This window comes from Megalops cyprinoides, chromosome 1, assembly GCF_013368585.1.
Source record: "Megalops cyprinoides isolate fMegCyp1 chromosome 1, fMegCyp1.pri, whole genome shotgun sequence".
Classification (NCBI taxonomy): Eukaryota; Metazoa; Chordata; class Actinopteri; order Elopiformes; family Megalopidae; genus Megalops; species Megalops cyprinoides.
Window position 1 is genome coordinate 70,662,530 of NC_050583.1, and position 23,118 is coordinate 70,685,647.

The window sequence follows — 23,118 nt, forward strand, 5'->3', positions numbered from 1 at the left end:
ATTTTCCTGCAGTTATATGGGGTATCCCATGACTCACAGGATAGTGTACATTATATGTATATTCAAATTAAACAGAAAAAGAAAATGGTGCATAAAAAGTTGTTCCAGGTTGCTCCAGGTTGATGAAGCTGTCCACCAGTATTTGCTGTTCAAAGGGGGATGGGTGGTGAGCTGTCAGGTTTGCACTGTCCACTGAAGATGACAAGATCTCTCCACTTTACTGAGAGCTCTGTCTCTCTTTATGGAGTGTGCTCTAATTGTTGGATGAGCTGTAGCTGGGTGATTTTTAAATGAGACACTGTTATCTTTGGTAGTGCAAGTACATCTCATGAGAGGCTTCCAACAGCTGTCCATGTTTGTAAACTCTCAGCTGACTGTTCTTCTGTGCTTGTCCCTGCCTGACTCCATCCTACAGCAGCAGCAGCCTGTCTTGGTCTCACAAAAATGGTTAAAATGATTATTGGTACAATGAAAATTTCAGATTCATTACAACTTTTACAATTATGATCTTATTTCTATTGTTGTGCCTCAGCAAGGTGGATTATATTTTCATGTAACATGATAACTTGAGCTTTCCCAGTAATGTTTTTGTGAAAGGGTAAAATACTGTTCCCATGCTATTGAAGTTGCCTGGGGAAACAAGCCTTGTCTGAGCCATGTAAATTGTGCATGTTCCTCCTCAGGTCTGACAAGACTCTACAGGACATTGTATACAAACTGGTCCCGGGCCTTTTTAAAGGTGAGACTAGCTAGCCATTTTCTGGCTCAAAATATTCACTTACTTAAACTTACACCAATCCATAATGTTATCATCATGCTAGCAAAGGAACATGATTTGAAAATCTTTTGGAAGATGTTTTATAGTCATATGTCAGTATGTGCATCTGATCCTATGGTGGAGTAGATCAATTGTTAGAAGGTAAACTAATCAAGAGCTACATTACTGTCTATGTTAGAACAAAAGAAATAAAAACTTCAAAGAACATGACAACCTTACTTCATCATATGTGGATAGCTAGCTAAAGTTATTCAGCTGGGTAACATAGCAGTTACTAGGAATTGGTTGAGAAAGATAGGACACATCCCTCTTATCCATGGCTTCAACTACATTATCAACAGGGAAAACTATGGATTATAGAACATCTTGTAGAAGATATAGATCTTGCTGTTCCAATATTGTATGGCATTAAGCCCTTTTCTGCAACTACATTCCTTTGAGTTAATGAATTTCCTTTTGTTTCTGAAAATTTGTTCTAACCTGTCTACTGAACATTAGTATTGAATGCCTTCTAATTGCATTGTGGCAGGGCATCTAATGTTATGTGCAGTCTTCTAACATAGATGTGGTAAAGAGCTGGTAAACAAATTTGACCAGATGTATAGTGTAAATAGATGTGATGTAAAATTTGAATTGTAAGTTGCTCCGGATAAGAGTGTTTGCTAAGAAACCAAAGTGTGAGTAATGTGACCGTATAATGTACAACAGAGTTCATATAGAGTAGGGTAAAAGACACTGAAGGCAGGATGCAGTAGTGGTACAATTTCATAGTGAATTGCTAGTTAGTGTTTTTTTTTGTGAAGAAATAAGACATTTGTACACATATTTCCATTAAGCTGATATATATGCTGATATACAGAATCATTACCAAATACATGAAACTGCTCATATGTCTGCATAATTTTATTTAAATGATGAAAATTAAAGATTAAATGAGCTTTTATGTTTCAAATAGTTATAGGTTGTTTATTGATATGAACTGGCTATATTGTTTAACTAATCTATGAATAATTTTATATTGCATAAATACTTGCAAATGTCAGCTGCAGTTATTGATAACCAGGTAGCTTTCAATGTACTGATGAAAAATTCTATTGAAGTAGCAACAAATTTAGCTACTTGTTAAAAAAAAAAAAAATTGAAAACACAGACATGAATTGTATTTCTTGTGGTTTGCTTTGTGGAAATCATCTACAACATGCCTGGCAATTCTGTCTTGCTAGCTGTAGACCTTAAATTTAGTACATTACATTCATTTAGCAGATGCTCTTATCCAGAGGGATTTTCAGCACAAAGAAACAAGTATATCCATCCAAGTTGAACGAGCAACAGTGTGAGACCAGGCTAACAACTCTCCCAGACCAGTGAGTGTGAACATAACACCATTGAAGCCCTACTACAAGTTAACTTGTGCAACCTGACTAGATAGCCTAGAAGCTAAGGGAAGCCGAATACACACACTACCATACATCAGTCACTAGATCATAGAATCCAAAACACATTGTGATACTACATGTGAAATAAACAGCAAGTAATACAAATAATACAACTGGCATGTGTTAGAGGGTGGAGATTGAGGTGGAACCAAGATGTAGTCTGAAGAGGCAGGTCTTCAGTCTGCATCATTAGTACAGTAACTGGGATTACAGTGATTATAATGGAGTAAAGTAGATCATTTAATGGAGGTGTCTCAGTATAAGAAACTGTAATTGTGAAGGGATCTGTTTGGAATGTTTATGGAAACCATAAATTAGCCAAGAAGCAGAGAATAAATATAGACAAACTCAAGATGCATAATCTGAAAGCTACTGTAGGGCAATTTACAGGACCACATCTCCTGCAAAACCCCCCCAAGGAATGCAAGTGTTTACCTCTGGGCTTGCAGGAGGCCAGGAGGGTGCAATAGTTATCTGGATTCCTCAGTTACCCTCCGTGACAAATAAGCAGCCCAACCAGGGGGTAGCAGCAGGCCAACCCTTGTCGCTAGTCTCTGGTCAGCAGGTCACGCTAAGGGCAGCTGTGTCCTGGACTCCGGACTCTGTCTGCTGCCAGGCAGCCTACAGCACAGCCATACTCAGGACCCTGTTCATCTCTTGTCAGATGTATGGAATATGGTCATCCTCAGGTGCAACATAATGTTTGCTGTCATTTGAAAGCTAATTTCACATGCATGTCAATGATGTATATAGCAGGGAGGTACGATGGGTCCATAATGAAGATTACATCATGTGGCACAAAAGAAGACAGTGAGGAATGCACTTATCTTCGCATTCCTCACTCGCTAACACCCCTTGTACCCCCCTGGTTACAACAGTATTTGTAATTGATGAATCGTACACTGTTGTTTCAAAGCTTACCATGTTTGGTCACAACACCAAAGTCCAGATACCCTATGTTCAAGTATATAAGGGGGAAACAGGCATAGTTCGGGGAGACGCGTTTGCACGACCTCCTGCACACTTTTGCGTATAGCCCATTCATTATTCTTTGCCTCTCCGTTGTAGTCTGTCTTTTCCATCGCATTACTTTGTGACAGAGTGCTGTCTCTACGGTCGAGTGTGCGCTCTGACTGCCATACCAACGAGCCTGGCTCTTTGGCGTCGCAGTCAAAGTCGCATGGTTGGTACCCTGTAGACCCGGGTTCGAGGCCGGGTGGGGTGACTGCTCTCACCCTTTGCTACATACTTACTGCTTGTTATTTTGGATAACCATACAATAAATTCATTTATTGTAACTCAATGCTCATCGTCCGTCTTACTTGCTGCAGCTGATCACTGTACGGTAAGAGAACTGCTATTTTTGCGCTCATAGGATCATTATGCTATTGATATACTCCTTAGTCCCTCGCCTACACAACTAGTGTCATTTAGGTCAGGCTCAGGCCACAGGCATGTATGCATCTCCATGAGAGACTGCAACCCGTATAGAGCAACGCTGCGTGAGACCAGAGGCTACAGTCCCTCGGTTGCATATATAAGCATTCTATCTTAGAGATTTGCAGAGAGGCATCTGAGCAATCCGGTCACTAAATTGGAATACGTTGGAGTCAGATGTATTAAAACAGTTATATTTAATGAATTCTGTCCCGAACTGCCAAAGTTAAGACGTCACGCCATCCTTCGCCACTCGGGCACTGTCGTTGGTGTGTTCGAGTGAGAGCTCTACGGGCAGCTCTACACTGCCCATGCATAACATGCGTCTAACTGGAAAATGCCACGAGCAAATCTAAATCTGGACGTTTCTAAACTCGCAATGATTTCACGTGACAATGTAACATACTACAAATGTAATCATTAATGGTCGCATACTGGGTATTACACTGAAAAATAGCATGAGGTATACAGTGAGGTATACTCATATACTTGTGTAATACGCAGTACACAGTATGCAGTAGGTGGTTTCGAATACAGCCACTGCGTTTTCTGCAGCATACTTTTTGCGTCATGTCCTGTCTCCTGCATTCTCTACTCAGGCGCCGCCCCTCACCTAAACCAACCGGAATATTTCCAATATGTGAGAACGCGTCTGTCATGGACAATCTCCTATTGTGTGCTACATGTGTGAAAGGGCAATTCCAGCGAATTTCCGGAACCGATTCTCCAGACATTTGTCCGGAGTTCATGTGCGAAAACGGCTTAAGATGAATTTCTAGCTAGCTTAGTAGTGACAGATACAGAGAAAGGCAGCATATTATTTTATGTGAGTAATATCAATACATTGTCACTGATTTCCTTACAAGGCTGTGTAATTTGTGCAGTATGTTGTAAAAATCCACAGTCCTTCAGAAAAGTAGTCTCCAGAATAAAAAATATTAGGACTCCTGCCACATATTCATCCAGCATTGTCTTGCCACCTTCCAAAACTCAGAAAAAGTCCTGGTAATCTCTAGGCAACACATGGAAGAAGACTGGTAATTAAATTCACAGGTGTTCTAACTGTAGGTGTCAAGTTTAAATTAATGATCAGTTTCTACACCACTCTATCTTTCATTTAACTCAGATGAGATGAAACGAAGACGGGATTTCTATGCAGTGAACCCCACAGCCAGTGGTAAGAATCAGGCTGATTATCTTTTTCTCTCTCTTATCTGATTCCTTCCATGCTCTCTTCTGTTTTACCTGTTTGTGCCGTCTGTTGAAACGAACTCAATTGCCTGACAGTAAGGCCCATTTTGCTTAGAAATGAAAGATCAGAATATTTTTATGTAAACATCTAAATATCATTGGGAACAGTTCTATGATGTACTGTACTCATTGGCAGATTTCTGACATGTTCCTACATGTTAAAGTAGAAAAACAGGGATCCATTTTCAGTGTTATTAACTAAGGTATTTGAGTTATAGGTACTATGTGAACTGTGGAATATTACTAAAACAATTACAAAATCATTCACTGTCTCTTACAGTACTGTATCCCTGTACCATTCTCATATCTCTCTCTTCAACTTTATTACCCCTGTAACCATTTTTTCCCCTTTTAACCCCCTCAATCTCCGTACTTTTGTATCTTCTCTCTTTGTCTCTCTATTCTACACACACACACACACACACACACACACACACACACACACACACTCTCTCTCTCATCCTTCCTTCCTTCTGCGTTTGTACAGGGTCAAATGGTTCTAGTGAAGACCGTGGAGAGGTCACAGAGGAGGAGAAAAGGATTATTGCAGATGATGAGATCATCAGTCTCTCCATTGAGTTCCATGATAGGAATAGGTAAGTCTTAAAACATCAATCAAATTCGAAGAAAAGGGTCAAATTGTTGTCAAAAGGGTGGACTATACTTTTTGAGTTTTTTACTTTGTAAAAGAGCTGTTATGTTATTACTAAATGCTTAATATTTCAAAAGGATTGCAATAGGGTGCAGCTACTCATACTGTATAATATAACAAAATATGTATTGGTTTGCAGAATACAAATTTAAATTTTATACATTTTTAAAATGTTATTTTTTGATATTTATTCAGTTACATTAATTGTAATTGAAAAGCTATGTAATTAAGCAGCACAGATTACCAAATAAAGGAGGAAGTGAAATAACCTCGACTGAACAGTAGTTTATGAACTCAAAACTGGACAGCTGCAGGATAAACTCCATCTTTCCTCGACTGTTGTTTACTACTTATGAAGTCATCCTCTAGATGTGAGCCATTACACCTCTCACTATGTAGTGACCTTCTTATTTATTCATACCTGCGGTTAAATAGGGATAAAAAAAAACAAAAATGTACATACTGGGTAATTTTTTGGTCAAGGTTAGAGAGCTCTGTGAAGACTGTAAGGTAGTAGTTATTGACTTCTACAAGCTGCCAATAAAATAATTCATGACTAGCACACCACATTCCACTCTAATGTCCTTCTTGAGAAATTTAAGGCTATAGGAACAGTGGCATCCCTAATAGAAAGAGGACAGAAAGGGGCTCTTTTGTAGTTGAGGCATTTATCTTGAAAACAAGCTGAGTCGTATGGCTGATCTCAGATGCCTTGTCAACTGACAATGACTAAGAGCATGCAGTGGCCAAGCAAATTGTCTTCATTCCACTGGGGATATGGGTATTATTTCAGCAGCAGCTTCCATGTCTGACTGCTCTCAAACAGCTGGGGATTTGTCAAGTGCATGGGATGGCGTCAGCAGTTACACCCTTCCTCCTGTTGGTGCTTACATCGCTGTATATGGCTTTACTTTGCTGAAACTGTGTACTGGGACACATGGAGTATAAAAGTTGCTTTTTGTGTGTAAGTGTATTGTTGGCATGCAGAGGATTGTCTGGCATGCAGATTAAAATCTGGAAAGTAAAAGTGAGAAATTAAAGAAAAGGCAGTGACTCCATGTCTGGACATCTGGACATAAACCCCCCAAATTAAAGATCCAAACATCCCGAAATAATGCAAGACAACTTCAGAATGCATTTTACTCAGTACTTTTGCAGTTTTTCCTATATATTGTACATGATGCTTGAGTGAAGAGCATTGAATGTGAATACAGACAGGTTGTGAAAGTTGTTGAAAAAATATTTAGATAACTACCGGTATGTTTAATTTTTGGGTAATGAGAGCCATCGACATAAAAAGGAGGATGTAAGCAATTCAGCAACATTTTTGCATCAGTATATAACTGTTCTTGCAAGAGAACATTGTGCTAGGATTTTTAATGGAGAAAAGAAATGAACCATTCAGGGCTAATTCTTGCACATTCTTTATAATTAGCTAGCTAATTATATTATTATATGTTTAGCAAGATAGCTAGCTGTTATATAGTAAGTAACTTATCTATTGTTAATAGAGTGTTCTTTTGAATTCTAATTGAAAATCTTTTCTCTGTGGATACAACTGGTGCTGATTTCTGCTGATTTGATGGCTGGATTGTAATTTTTGTGTGTGTTCCTCTTCTTGGCCCTTTTCAGATGTGTCCTTGAATCCCAACAATAGAATTAAAGTGAAAGTATTGGCTTCCAATGTACTAACAACTGCTGTTAAGTCAGAGAAATTGTCAAATTCTGCTTTTTGCAGATTCATTGGTAATTCTTTACAGTAAGGGTCTGTTTAGTAACTTCAACCAATAGCTGAGTCATTAACTAATGCTTTAATACATTGCATGATTTGTGCATGTTGATTACCATGTTCCTGTTAAAGAGACCCTTATTGCAAAGTGTCATTGCAATACTTAATTTAAAGTGCATTCAGAAAGTATTCAGACCCCTTCACTAAAAACTCCTAAAATCTTGTTTTGACTTTGTCATTGCGGGATGAGAGGAAAAAATGAATTTAAACAATTTTAGCATAAGGCTGCAACATAACAAAATGTGAAAAAATGAAGGGGTCTGAATACTTTCTGAATGCACTGTAGCTACATCTTCATTTATACCTCTCTGTTAATGTTCTGTTGAATCCACCTTATTCCTAGCTCCCATGATACCTTGCGTGAATTATGGGCACGACTTCTGCTTTGTTACACCACTGAACCGGAACCGGCATTTATGAGCGATAGTGAAATAACAAATCATAGGGATGCACCGATTGTGAAATTCTGGGCCGATACCGGTGTTTAAAATAACAATTTGGCCGATAGCCGATGCCGATACCAATGTTAAGAAAGACCTGGCACATTTGGCTAACTAGCTAGCTAAACCACTCGCCTACAGAATACCTAGCTAGCTAGCTAACTAACTATAATGATAATTTGGTAACTAGCTAACAGTACTGAAGTTGTCAGAACAGGTTGCTTGCAGTGTCTGTGGTAAAATTAACTATTTGATCAGAAGAGATGTGATGAGGCTTTATTAGTTTGATAGCTAGCGAGCTCTTAGTAATATGACAGCTGAGCAAAGTGCATGAAAGCCAAATTAGCTAGCAAGCTATCTAGCTTGAGCATCTGCTGAATGTAATGTAATTTGTGGCATCCAAGCCTCCTGTAATGACAACCCATAAGAAGAGGTGATAAGAATTTACTACATCTATATAAAAATTGGAAGCATGTCTTGTGGTCAGATAGCCTTGAATAGTAACAAAGCTGCACATTCCTGTTGCAGAACAAAAACTGAATAAAAAATATTTAATTACCATTTTTCCCATTGAAAATCTATGATTACAAAAGGTTTTCTTCAAATAAATGCCACAAATGATATTTGGATGAGAATCCTCCATACACCCCAAATTTTCACTCCAATAGGAATACACAAAATAGAAAGTTATGGGGATCTTGTTTCAAAAAGAAGCAAGAGTCTACTGCCCATGTGCAGCAGTCTTAGTTAGGCTTAATCCTCTTATACCTTCTACTCTAATACAGTTATCTTGCTTTAATTACTACAGGAATGAAAAGAAACCTTTGAACTGTCAAGGCACAGACAAAGAGAAGGTAGGAATGATTTTCTGTGCTTAACTTTCAGAAAATTCTCTTTTTGCTTTGTGCTTTATAATGGAAACATTGGAAGTACAACCATTTCCTTGCAGAAATTGACTATGTTAAGTCCTATTGATAGTTTTATTATTTACTTCACTGTTTTGAACAGTTGAAACAGTTTGACTGGTAAACCCAGATTTACGGATGGATGATTATTGCACTGTTCATCTTGGATTGGCTGGCTTAAAGCCACAAAAGGAGTCAATGAATTTAGTCTGTTTTTATATGTATTCCAACTGTCCTTTGCTTCTCTGCCTATGTGCTGTCATTCTTCATTAATTACAACATTTCAGAGCATAGCAATAATAATTGTGCTGTATTAAACTGTGGAAAGTATTCTCTTTGAAATGAAAATAAACATTTTAAAAACAACTGGCTCAATACATGTAAGTAATTTCTCTGCCCTTCTCTATCCAGTCAAACAGTAAACGTTTCCTTCGCTGTCCAGCGGTCATGACAGTTACGCACTTAGCAAAATTCCTGCGCAGCAAAATGGACATCCCCTGCAACTACCGGGTAACCTGAGTGCCGCATGCTACAGTGACTCTCTGATGTGACACTGCTGTCTACACACTAGACACACCACACACAACATTCAATGTGCTGGATCCCAGTCACAGACAATACATTTGCTGGGATTTGCCAGAACATCTTATGGAAGAATACAAGTCAGACTAAGTTGGGTTTTGTTCAGTCAAAGAAGCAAATCTGCCTAAGGCTCACTAGGGTAGGTTTTAAGACTCTGGGGTGCTTTATGTTCATAGTGGCTTAGGATACAAGAAACAAAAAAAGTTGTGGTCTGGAAATGAAGGTTGTTAGACTGAAGCTTTTTAAAGGGCAAATGGTTCTGTACAAATAATCAGTTTGTCTCTAACTTCAGTGAAATATACTATAAATATACATATAATATATCCTGTAATGGAGAATTAAAAGAATATAGAAAAACATATACAATATAATCATTTAACTAATGAAACTGTTTCCTAATGTACAGACGTGGACAAATTTATTGGTACCCTTCCACAAAAAAAGAAGAACCCACAATTTTCTCTGAAATAACTTGAAAAAAGTAATTGTCTTAAAGCATTGTTTATTCCATGTTTAATAAAAATCAAACTTTGCTTTTGATTTTTTATTCAACAGAATATTTTAAATAATAAAACAAATGAAAATGGCACGGACAAAAATGATGGGACCCTTAACCTAATATTTTGTTGCACAACCATTAGAGGCAATCACTGCAAACAAGCGATTTCTGTAGCTCTCAATGAGACTTCTGCACCTGTCAACAGGTATTTTGGCCCACTCTTCCTTAGCAGACTGCTCCAGCTGTCTCAGGTTTGAAGGGTGCCTTCTCCAGACTGCATGTTTCAGCTCTTTCCGTAGATGTTCAATAGGATTCAGATCAGGGCTCACAGAAGGCCACTTCAGAATAGTCCAATGTTTTGTTCTTAGCCATTCTTGTGTGCTTTTAGCTGTGTGTTTTGGGTCATTATCCTGTTAGAGGACCCATGACCTGCGACTGAGACAGAGCTTTCTGACACTGGGCAGTACGTTTTGCTCCAGAATGCCTTGATAGTCTTGAGATTTCATTGTGCCCTGCAAAGACTCAAGGCACCCCGTGCCAGACGCAGCAAAGCAACCCCAAAACATAACCGAGCCTCCTCCATGTTTCACAGTAGGTATGGTGTTCTTTTCTTTGAAAGCTTCATTTTTTCATCTGTGAACATAGAGCTGCTGTGACTTACCAAAAAGCTCCAATTTTGTCTCATCTGTCCAAAGGACATTCTCCCAGAAGCATTGTGGCTTGTCAATATGCATTTTAGCAAATTCCAGTCTGGCTTTTTTATGTTTTTCTTTCAACAGTGGAGTCCTCCTGGGTCTTCTTCCATTGAGCCCACTGTTGCTCAAAAAACGACGGATGGTGCGATCAGACACTGATGTACCTTGACCTTGGAGTTCAGCTTGTATCTCTTTGGAAGTTTTCCTTGGATCTTTGTCTACCATTCACACTATCCTTCTGTTCAATCTGGGGTCGATTTTCCTCTTGCGACTGCGTCCAAGGAGGTTGGCTACAGTCCCATGGACCTTAAACTTCTTAATAATATTTGCAACTGTAGTCACAGGAACATCAAGCTGCTTGGAGATGGCCTTATAGCCCTTACTTTTAACATGTTAATCATATCTTTGTAGAATAAGCAATAATTTGTCTCTTTTCACACTTTCTTTGCTTTACTCTATGACATACCAAAGGCATGCAGGTATACATGAGACAATTGCTTTTAATTGAATCACTTTTCAGGAGGAATGAAGCATTGTTTCAATGAGCTGTAAGGGTACCAACAAGTTTGTCCATGTCTGTAAATCATGTAGCTATTATTATTGTTGTTACCTTTGTAGCGAAGGGCAAGAGCAGTCACCCCACCCAGGCTCAAACCTGGGTCTACGGGGTACCAACCATGCGACTTTGACCGCAACGCCAAAGAGCTAGGCTTGTTGGTATGGCAGTCAGAGCGCATGCTCAACTGTAGTGACAGCACTCTGTCACACTGCCCTCCCCTTCAGGAAGCGCACCAATGCGCTTCATGCACCATGGCGTCCCTCACGCATTCCCCAGCTGTACTTCTCCTATCCCAGGGTACCCCACTCACTAGTTCTTCACCCATCTCTGAGGTCACTCACACCATGCTTCACCCATCTCTGGGGTCCCTCACACTGGGGTCAACCAAACCTGGGGGTCCCTCATACGGCTCACACATGGGCACGTCTCCGATGGCCTCGCAGCAAGCCATCCCACTGCTGCCACCATTTGTACCGAAGGGCGAGAGCAGTCCCCCCACCTGGCCTCGAATCCGGCTCGACGGGGTACCAAACGTGCAACTTTGACCGCGACACCACAGAGCCAAAAGGTGGGGTGACTGCTCTTGCCCTTCACTACATAACCATCAATATGTAGGTATAGTATGATAGTGAGCATAGTGCTCATAATGAGCATAGGCTCAGAAAGGTTTGGCGTCATGGAAAACCGTGGAACAAGTAATCCAGCAAGACCAAACCGGCGGGAGCATAAGAGCAGCCAGCTGAGACAAGAACTCAGATTCCTGAAGTGTCAATTCAAGTTGGCTAAGGAGGAGAAAACTGCCCTGTCAGACCTCACAGACATCATAGGGACGAGGCTCATCACACTCAGGCGGGCTGAGTGGCATCAAAGGAAGGGCAAGGAGAGGGCCCGAAAGCGTAGTGCTCTCATTGCCAATCCCTTTGGCTTCGCCAAGAGACTACTGGGACAGAAGCGAAGCGGCCACCTCCCTCATTTTGTAGAGGAAATCAATCACCATCTCAGCATCACCTTCAGTGACACCTCGAGAGAGCAAGACCTCAGCCCATGTGAGGCACTGGTGACACTTCCAGAACTGGTGACCCAATTCAACTGGTGACCCACCCTGAAGGAGGTCGAAGAAGCAGTCAAAGCTGCAAGAGCAAGTTCTGTCCCTGGCCCCAGCGGAGTACCCTATAAGGTCTACAAGCAGTGCCCAAGGCTCCTAGTGTGACTCTGGAAGATCTTGAAGGTGATCTGGCGGAGAGGAAAGGTTGCTACTCAGTGGAGGCAAGCGGAGGTTGTCTGGGTACTGAAAGGAGAGGATTCAAGCAACATTGAACAGTTCCGCATCATCTTGCTGCTCAGCGTCGAAGGGAGGATCTTCTTCAAAATTGTGGCCCAACGTCTGCGTTCCTCTTGAAGAATGAATATATAGACACCTCAATACAGAAGGGGGAGTCCCAGAAGTGCCTGGATGCCTAGAGCAAACAGGAGTAGTGACCCAGCTGATCCAGGAGGCAAGGGAAAGCAGAGGAGACCTTGCAGCACTCTGGCTAGACCTAACATGCCTGTGGTTCCATCCCACACAAGCTCGTTGAAACAGCACTGACAAGACACCGTGTTCCAGAGACATCCGCCTGGCATCGGCTGGAGAAGGGCATAATCACTGGCTGCACAATCTCTGTGTCACTTTTCTCATTGGCCATGAACATGATTGCCAAGTCGGCAGAGGTGGAATGTCGAGGCCCCAAGTCTAGATCTGGTACTCGGCAGCCACCCATGAGATCATTCATGGACAACCTAACCTAACATCTTGGTGGGCACTGTGGCGGTAGGGCGGGCAGGACTGGGCAGTTTTTCCAAACCACGCTATGACAAAACCCGTGGAAAGGAGAAGCGTCAACTGGTTCAGGATGAGAGCAGAGGTGGAGGACGAACACTGCAGCAAGATGGTCGGCATGTACAAACAAGGAGCCTTGACCAGATGGGAGCATGGGGAACCTCGCAAGATCACCTGGACAGAGCTCTGGAGAGCTGAACCATTACGCATCAAGTTTCTCATCCAATCAGTCTATGACGTTCTCCCTAGTCTGGCCAACCTGCATAGCTGGGGAATGGCCAACACTCCAGAATGCCAATTGTGCCAGAAGAGGGGCACCTTGGAGCACGTCCTCAGTTGCTGCCTGAAGGCGTTGGGGGAAAGGCGATACTGCTGGCGCCATGACCAAGTCCTAAGGTCTTTGGCGGACGCAATCAGCTCAGCGATTCAAGACAGCATGATTCAGCACGCCCCCAAACAGTCCATCACCTTCATCAGAGCTGGGGAGAAGGCACATCATCGGCCTAGCTCCACGGGAGGGCTTCTTGCCACTGCACGAGACTGGTAGCTCCAGATCAACCTAGGAAGGCAGCTCAAGTTCCTAGAAAACACCACTCCACTCCTCCCAGACACGGTGTTAACATCGGAGTCTACAAAGCAAGTGGTCCTGTTGGAACTTTATGTCCCCTGGGAAGACTGGATTGAAGAAGCCAACAAGCGCAAAAGGGCTAAATACGCAGAGCTCGTCACAGAGTGCTGGAGCAATGGCTGGAGAGCCTGCTGTGAGCCAGTCGAAGTTGGGTGTCGGGGCTTTGCTGGCAAATCACTACAGTGAACTCTCAAACTCCTTGGAGTTAAAGGACTGCAGTGCAGAAGAGCCACCAAGAACATTCTGTAGGCTGCTGAAAAGGCCTTGCAGTGGCTCTGGATCCGGAGGGTTGCCCAGGCGAGGATGTCTGATGATTAAAGACCTGAAACACCCTATGACCCTGGGTTCATCACTGAAGATGTGTCCAAGTAACATCAGAAGGTGTATGTCTGAATTAAAAAAAAAAAAAAAATGAAGCTGTTTCTCTTGAGCAGGGGAGAAACTATTAATTAGTTAAGAGCAGTTGTTCACCTAGTAAAAAACTATTTAATCTGTTAATTTGTTATTATTATTATTATGAAAGGGTGCAGAGTGCACAATTTTGCAATGATTTTCAAAGAAAATGTTAGACTAACCAAGGAAGTTTAAATCTTAGTCTGCAAACCTACCTAAGGCTTTGCACAGTCTTATATGGTGTCTTCAGAAAGTATTCAGACCCCTTCACTGTTTTCACATTTTGTTACGTTGCAGGCATATGCTTTAAATTCATTTTTCTCTCATCAATCTATATTCAATACCTCATAATGACAAAGTGAAAACAAGATTTTAGAAGTTTTTGCAAATTTATTAAAAATAAAAAAACTGAAATATCACATTGACATAAGTGTTCAGACCCTTTGCTATGACACTTGAAATTTAGGTCAGGTGCATCCCATTTCTTTTGATCATCTTTGAGATGTTTCTACACCTTGACTGGAGTCTACCTGTGGTAAATTCCATTGATTGGACATGATTTGGAAAGACATACACCTGTCTTTGTAAGGTCTCTCAGCTAACAATGCATATCAGAGCAAAAGCCACGCCATGAGGTCGAAGGAACTGCCTGCAGAGCTCAGAGACAGGATTGTGTCGAGGCACAGATCTGGGGAAGGCTACAAAAAAAATTCTACTGGATTAAAGGATCCCAAGAGCACAGTGGGCTCCATAATTCTTAAATGGAAGAAGTTTGGAACAACTAGGACTCTTCCTAGAGCTGGCTGCCCAGGCCAAACTGAGCGATCAGGGGAGAAGGGCCTGGTAAGAGGGGTGACCAAGAACCCGTTGGTCACTCTGGCTGAGCTCCAGAGATCCTGTGTGGAGATGGGAGAAACTACCAGAAGGACAACTGTCACTGCAACACTCCACCGATCTGGGCTTTATGGCAGAGTGGCCAGACGAAAGCCTGTCCCCCTGTAAAAAAGCACATAAAGGACTCTCAGACTGAGAAACAAGATTCTCTGGTCTGATGAAGCCAAGATTGAACTGTTTGGCCTCAATTCTAAGCATGTCTGGATGAAACCAGGCACCGCTCATCACCTGTGCATTACCATCCCAACAGTGAAGCATGGTGGTAGTAGCATCATGATATGGAGGTGTTTTTCAGTGGCAGGGACTGGGAAACTGGTCAGGGTTGAGAAAGCTGAACGGAGCTAAGTACAGATATATCCATAATGAAAACCTGCTCCAGAGCGCTCAGGACCTCAGACTGGGACAAAGGTGGACCTTCCAACAGGACAATGCACACAGCACTAAGCACACAGCCAAGACAAGGCAGGAGTAGTGTAGGGACAGCTCTGTGAATGTCTTTGAGTGGCCCAGCCAGAGCCCAGACTTGAACCCAATTGGACATCTCTTGATATACCTAAAAATGGCTGTCCACTGACAGTCCCCATCCAACCTGACAGAGCTTGAGAGGAGCTTGAGAGAATGGCAGAAATTCCCCAAATCCTGATGTGTAAAGCTTGTCGCATCATATCCAAGAAGACTCAAGGCTATAATCTCTGCCAAAGGTGCTTCAACTAAGTACTGATTTAAGGGTCTGAATACTTATGTCAATGTTTCAGTTTATTTTTAATAAATTTGCAAAAATTTCTAAAATCCTGTTTTCGCCTTGTCATTATGGGGTATTGAGTGTAGATAGATGAAAAAATTTTCAACCTTTCAGTTTAGTTACCAGTTGGGCTTAAAATAAAATTAGCTGGTTGTTTAGCAATGTAACTAGGGCTGCAGCTGTATAGAAATTTCCTTAACGCAGTATTTGAAGAATGCCACCTTGCGGTTTGCGGTAATACCACAACCAAACCCCCCTGTGTTTAATTATTCATTCATTTGATGTTAGTTGTCCCTAAATATGCGATAAAGTGACAGTGTTGCTACCACTATCGCTACTATCGCGACCACTATAGGCTTAAAAGCATTGAAAAAAGAACCAAGACAGGACAAACTGTTTATTGGCTTTGTTGTTTCTTGTTTTTTTAAGCCTACAATTATTTTTGTGTCATTGTAAATAGTAGGGCTGTATCGCATGCCATTTTTTGCCATTCAAATTTTATCCAACCTTTTTCGAACAAACCTTCGAATATCTGTGACGTGACGTCGTTTTTGCCTGTTTCGGCATTTTGTAAGTGACCAAATGAATGTAACAAACAGTTCTGTCTACAAAAGTTCAACCAGCATTTGCTTTAGTGTACGGAACTATTCCTGTGCAATTTCATGACACATAATTCATTCCGTAAACTGCTGACTCATGGAATGTATTGGACCAAAGCCCTTTCATGCACATCATACCTTCAGTAATATATAGCCTATGAACATAATTAATTTTGTACTTAAGCAAAACACTGATGTCTACGAAAGTTCAAGCAGCCTTTGCTTTTGTTGACGGAATGCCTTCTGTAACTGCAGAGTCACGGAATATATTGTGCTACCCTTTTGTGCACATCATACTTTCAGTAATATAGCAAAACAGTTAAGTGGACAAAAATGTACATTCAATCGCACGAAATGATGATAGTATAGCGCATTCTGCATTTCGTGCCACACAAGCATAAGTGCTGGCCTAAGACATCTATTACGTGGACAGAATTACTTTTGTCCACAAAATGAAAAGCACTATTTCTATTGTCTATTTTAAAATAGGCTATATAAATTACTCAGTTTTTAATTCCTTAAACTCCTTATGCTCAGCAGCTGCTGGCAATTTCAAGTGTAGCCATGTAACAGAAGCAGAAAATATCTGTATTAAACAACAAATACGCCTAAACAATCATACTATCATTTGATGCACAAACATCGTTTCTACTGTTTTACCGTTTTCAAAAAATCCATTGGTTGAGTTCTAGGCCATCGTCTAGGCTAATTGTACTAGTTTATTCATGGCTTGCATTTCAAACACCAAAAAATGCTAAATATTTGAATGATTAAATTAAAGCTAAAGAAATAGTTATTACACACATTTAAAAGCATTTTACGTGAGTTTTATTATGCATTATAATTAATAAACATGGGTATAGACAGGGGTTGTCATACATTGAATGTTTTCCTCCATAACATTATTTTATGACAGTTGCAGTTTCTCACTAGTTTTCAACACCAGACTCGCAAACCGCTTCTCCTCAGTGTCAGTCCTCTCGATTGATTTAGCTGGTCAGTTGACCAGAAGGTTACAATGATATGATGCGCTTGCTAAATGTTATGTGTATGCTCACTGCAGAGGTCTGGGCATTTTAGAATTGTTTTGTCGTTCTCATGAGGAGATATTTAAAAAAAAAAAAAAAAAAAAAAAAAAAACTGTGTGTGAACTGTGGACGTGATCTTTTTCAAAACTGATAGAAAAAAGTGAGTTTTCAAAAATATTCGGACATGTAGACAAGAGCACAGATGAAGCCAAAAGCTACATGAGGATGGCAGCACTGTCAGCAGTGAGTTTGCTAGCTACTTTGCACAAGAAACTTTTTTCCTGAAAATACATTTGATTTTCTTGCTATTACATAAGATAACAAATGAGCTTACAGGGTGACTGTAGGTTAAAAAGGGTCACAAGTTAGTCAGCTAGCAAATTAGACAGAGTTGCAGCTGTAGCACCTGGCTGGGAATATTAAGATCAGGAGTGTTCTGTGCTTATCTGTTTTGAGCTAACAAACCAATTTTGTTTAATCTTAATGATGGGAAATATAATTTCAACATGTTTTTCATGTTTCACTTCTATGTGAAAGTCGACCTGTGTTGAACAATATGTTCATGGTAAATTTTCTTGGATTCTAATGGTACATTCACAAAGTCTATGTGCTGCACATGCTGTGTAGCAGCCAATAATGTAATACCTACCAATAATGTAATAACCGCCAATAACATAATAATTTTCCATTCTTAATGTAATAAAAGCCAATAATGTAATAACTTACCAATAATGTAGTAAAATTTCTGAACCAGTAACGCAACTTTTTGTGCATAATGTAATAAGTTATTACATTATTGGCTGATTATTACATTATTAGCTGGGTTAAAAAAAATCATTAAAATGCAATAATTGGAGCCGATAATGTAATAATATACTATGTGTAAGTTTTATTTATTATCAAATGTCAGACTTCCATAACACTTACCCTTACTGTTGCTTCTTTCAAATAGCTGCTCAAAAACCTGACCAGTCCTGACCCCTGAATCTTAGTCCTAACTCTGAGAACGCACGCACGCACACACACACACCTACTCTCTCTCTAGGAATTATGACTTTTTATTTGTTTGTGGTACTTGATGGATAGACTTATCGCCAGCCCTGCCTTCTACTCCTTAACCATTTGAGTTCCAAATGAAGTGGGAGCACACATGTTTGCAAACACAGACAATAACTCTTATGTTGTATAATATGAAATCTATACCTCTTTGAAGATGCTGCGTTCTCAAATAAAAAAGACCACTACTTCTTTCCATGAAAAATATAATCTTTAATCAAAGTGTATTTAAATAACTTCTTCAACCAAACTGGCACTATTATCCCTTGTGCTCAACTTTCAACCTCTTAATGCAAAATTCTAAACTGTAAAATACAGTATATAACATGACCTACAAAGATAACTTTGGTAACACATCTTTCAGTTTTTTATAATGATAATAAAGGATGGTTTATGGTCCCTTTTTAAAAGAACTAAACATTCTCTTGGTACTGTACTGTACATTTGACAAAATGGAGGTAAGGTGCTGGAGGTAAAGTTCAATCTCAAATGAAAAGTGTGTGTGTCTGTGTGTGTGTGTGTGTGTGTGTGTGTGTGTGTGTGTGTGTGTGTGTGTGTGGTGGGGGGGGGGGGTCAGGTTTTTTGAGCAGCTATTTGAAAGAAACAACAGTAAGGGTAAGTGTTATGGAAGTCTGACACTTGATAATAAATAAAACTTAAACATAGTGATGTCAGTATATTATTACATTATCTGCTCCAATTATTACATTTGAATGATTTTAACCCAGCTAATAATGTAGATAGATAGATAGATAGATATGTACTTTATTAATCTGTACTAAATTAAGTTATCCAGCTGCTCGCTGACATACAGTACATTCATAATAAAAACCATAATACAACCATTAAAAGTGCGGAAGTGCAAAAAGAATAAATAAATAAATAAACAGATAAAAACAGTGAACAGTACATGGGTAAAGGACACAGTGCATGGGTAAAAAGACTAAAAAGTTAGATGACTAAAAGACTACACAGTGCTCCTCCTTTCCCCTCCTCTCCCACGTGTGGTGTTGTACAGTCTTATGGCTCTGGGAAGAAATGACCTGCGGCATCTTTCGGAGGAGCAGTTCAGTGAGATCAGCCTCTCACTGAAGCTGCTCCTCTGCCCCACCACCAGCTTGTGGAGTGGGTGGCTGCTGTCGTCCATGACAGAGAGCAGTTTGAGGAGTGCTCTCCTGTCTGCCACCGATGCCACAGAGTCCAGCTCCGCACCAATGATGGAGGAGGCCTTCCTGACCAGTTTCTCCAGTCTCTGTGTGTCCTTCTGTTTGGCGCTCCCCCCCCAACACACCACCCCATAGAAAAGTGCACTGGCCACCACCGACTGATAAAACATCTGCAACATTTTTTTGCAGACGCTAAAAGATGCCAGTCGTCTGAGAAAGTACAGCCTGCTCTGCACCTTCCTGTACACAGAGTCACAGTTGGCAGACCAGTCCAGTTTATTGTCCAGCTGCAGGCCCAGGTACTTATAGGAGGTGACCACCTCAATCTCCTCACCACAGATGTCAACAGGCAGAGATGTGCGGTGCCTCCTAAAGTCCAGTACCATCTCCTTTGTTTTTGAGGTGTTGAGCTGCAGGTGGTTCAGGTGACTCCAGGTGGTAAAGTCCTTCACAAGGGCCCTGTACTCCCCCTCATCACTCCCCCTGATGCACCCGACGATGGCGGTGTCAGAAAACTTCTGCACGTGACACAGTTCGGTGTTGTGCATGAAGTCTGCTGTGTACAGGGTGAAGAGGAGAGGGGCGAGCACAGTCCCTTGTGGCGCTCCCGTGCTGCTGGTCACCATGTCTGATGTTACAGACCCCAACCTGACAAATTGAGGTCTGTCTGTAATAACCAGCCAATAATGTACTTTAACTTATTACATTATGCGCAAAAAGTTATTACGTTATTGGTTCAGAAATTTTATTACATTATTGGTAAGTTATTACATTATTGGCTTTTATTACCTTCTGAACGGAAAAATTATGACGTTATTGGCAGTTGTTACACTATTGGTAGTTATTACATTATTGGCTGCTACATGCTGCTATGAGGAAAAAAAAAACAAATGTAGATGTAATTCTTCCAAGCATTTCATTTAGATAATTACAATGCAAACAATATTTGCCACAGCATTCTACTAATATATATGTGCACTATTTTAAATTCAAAGAGGGAGGAATGTTTATAACTTCATCCAATGGGAAGCAGTCTGTATCAGTCATGTAAAAATCATTGTCATCGGCTGCTTCCTGAAAGATATTACTTGCAGCACTATTATTCTCTACAGCTCAGAGAGGTAACTGCGCTGAAGTACATCATCAGATTATTCTGGGACAGTTTGAATTGCATTTTTACTTATGACATGAAATGAAAGTATTGATTGAATCCTACTGCAAGTAGCTATTTGAAACTACTGTCCTTACTAGATGAACCTAGAACATGTTACACACTCTGCACTATAGGTTTAGTAGAATATATCTGTGCAAACTTCAATCCTTGGGGTTTTCACAGACTTTGTCAATGCTGAGCGTGGCAGAAAGTAGTCAAAGTAAATACACCTAATCTTAGATGTATGCATTAAGTGTATAAGTGGAAACAAGCGCTCGGGCCTGTAGGTTTCTTTTGGCCACACGTGCACTTGTCCACTTTTGGAGAACAGGCTGAAGGATGACTCGTATAACCATATGGCTTTTTTCCACTGCTCAGTAGACCATTGTTCTGACTGGGTTCTTTGCACCTCTTGCAAATGTGCATTTTTGGTGTAAAGAGGGGTTCTGCACAGCAGTCCACTCGTAATATCCCTCTCTGTGAAGTTCTTTATATACTGTTCTTGATGAAACTGCCTGCTCGTACCCTATTTTAATATTTGCAGTCACCTTGAGTTGCTCGTCTGTTTTGCCTTGCATCTTGAACCAATGCATGGACAACACAGTTAAGGAGTATGCTGAACTTTTGTGCGAACATCACCTTAGCCACTGTTCCTTGTGAAACATTAGAAAGTTGAGCAGTCACTGAAGCTTCTGCCAGATGTTCCCCAACAGTCAGCCCTCACTGAATGTTAGTTGGGATGTTAATTGCTTAATTATCTCAGGAACCATTCCTGTGTGTAAGCACCTAATTTCAATATACTTTGTATTCCTCATTTACTCAAGTGTTTCCTTAGTTTTGGTAGTTACCTACATGTTCCTACAAAAATAGAAATTAAAATAATTATGTGATTTCTGTTATAAAATTTCAGTGAGTCTTAGCTTTAAATTTTGTTCAAGAGCAAAATCAGGTCATGTCAGACCTGTATTTATTTGGTAGCTGTGTAGGCATATTGTTGATTGTTATACCGGTCACAGTTTTTATTAGGTATGACTTCTAACCCAAAACACAAAAGACCTTTGATTTTTGATCTTGCAAAAAAGACTGCACTTGGATGACAGTTGGAATGAGTGACAGACAGTTCCAATGAAGGGTCATTTTTGATGCAAGAAATTAGAGCTAATCAGAATGAGAACCAGAATCACTTTTATATGCCAAATACAGAACATACACAAGGAATTTGCCTTGATAGGATGGTGCCAGCTATCAAAGTATCACACACAATACACCATACTATTTGACACACAAATATGAGGCTTTACAGGAAATTAAACATAGTGCAAGAGAGATACAGTGCAAAACACAGTAAGATGATAGAGGGGTTATGTATAGTCTATTAACATATGTACTCTCATTGTACAAATTACAATCAATGTACAATGGGTACAGTCAATTAGTAATTGGTTCACAAGTAGATCTGTGGTTAGGGCATTCTACTTAGCTGTGCCATCAGCTGACGATGACCAGGAATTTATAGCAGCAGAACAAATTGAATTAATTTCACCAGGGATAAGGGTGGATGTATTGGCAGAGCCGCTTGTCTCACCACCTTTAAGCTCCCTGCAATTCGTCAGGTGCAGTTAATATACACAGTGAGATTACACATTATTTTATTTAAAAAATATAGAAATAAGTGTAATATTCACATTCTGGACATTCTGGAAATATTCCCAGAACTTAATGTCTAATTATGCAGGTGGTGTGAACATCAAGTAATTCCTTCTAACAGACAAAACACAACAATTATATTCATATTTAGATGTGTCCTGAGGTGGGTTCATATTGAACTACATGATGTGAAATTTAGGAAAAACAAAAACTTACTGGAAAAAAGTTATTTTTGGAAAGCCCATAGATATTTTCATAAAAACTGTATTTATAGTGAAAACAAATGGGCTCCAAAGACCTTTTGCAGTAGAGATTTCACGATGTTAATCTCAAATGTTATGCTTCTTCTCCTGCAGATTGAAGTGTTGTATGACAGTGAGCCCCTGAAGGATTACTACACTTTGATGGACATCGCTTACATTTACACATGGAGACGGGTGAGATCTCAGGACGTGACCTCAGGCCCATGCCCAACAAATTCATCATTAACTGTCCATAATGGTATTCAAAACTGACTACTGGAATCCAGAAAGTTCTATATGTTTTATTACTATTTCTCCAAAAAATAAGGGGAAAGGGGAAAGCAGGTAGTCAAGAAGCAATAATTTAATGGTGAGATATTTTCTGGGAGAGGACGTTTAATGACAGAACAGGGATTTTTTTTTTTTTAAATAAAAGTGAACCAGTAAAGTACAATATACTACACTAAAAATATGTATGTTTGCTGACAGCACACTACTAATTTGTTATAGTTCAAACTTGGAACCAACATGAGACAATGCTGATTTTAATTGCGTGATGTTTAATGATATATAAAAAGTGTAGTGCATTTTGTGAAACTTGTTGATTTTGTTTAGTGCCATCAAATGATAAAACACGGAGGAAGTGAACACAATTGTATGGATACAGTGAGCAGAAAATTAATTCCTACTGAGCTTTATTTAATAATTCTGTTACAAAACTGAAAATG

The 23,118-nt window shown here is 40.2% G+C and overlaps 1 protein-coding gene and 1 pseudogene across 1 annotated transcript in view; both read left to right on the forward strand.

Annotated features, from left to right (window-relative positions):
• The window catches only part of LOC118774933 (polycomb complex protein BMI-1-like), a 50,978-nt gene that overhangs the window by 23,497 nt on the left and 4,363 nt on the right, over positions 1 to 23,118 (forward strand). Inside the window, exons 4-9 of the mRNA XM_036524557.1 lie at positions 684 to 739; positions 4,778 to 4,828; positions 5,390 to 5,498; positions 8,592 to 8,637; positions 9,100 to 9,198; positions 22,505 to 22,585. Of these exons, the coding sequence (XP_036380450.1) occupies positions 684 to 739; positions 4,778 to 4,828; positions 5,390 to 5,498; positions 8,592 to 8,637; positions 9,100 to 9,198; positions 22,505 to 22,585 (442 nt within the window). The remainder of the gene's footprint in view (positions 1 to 683; positions 740 to 4,777; positions 4,829 to 5,389; positions 5,499 to 8,591; positions 8,638 to 9,099; positions 9,199 to 22,504; positions 22,586 to 23,118) is intronic.
• On the forward strand, positions 11,652 to 12,819 carry LOC118774926 (annotated as a pseudogene).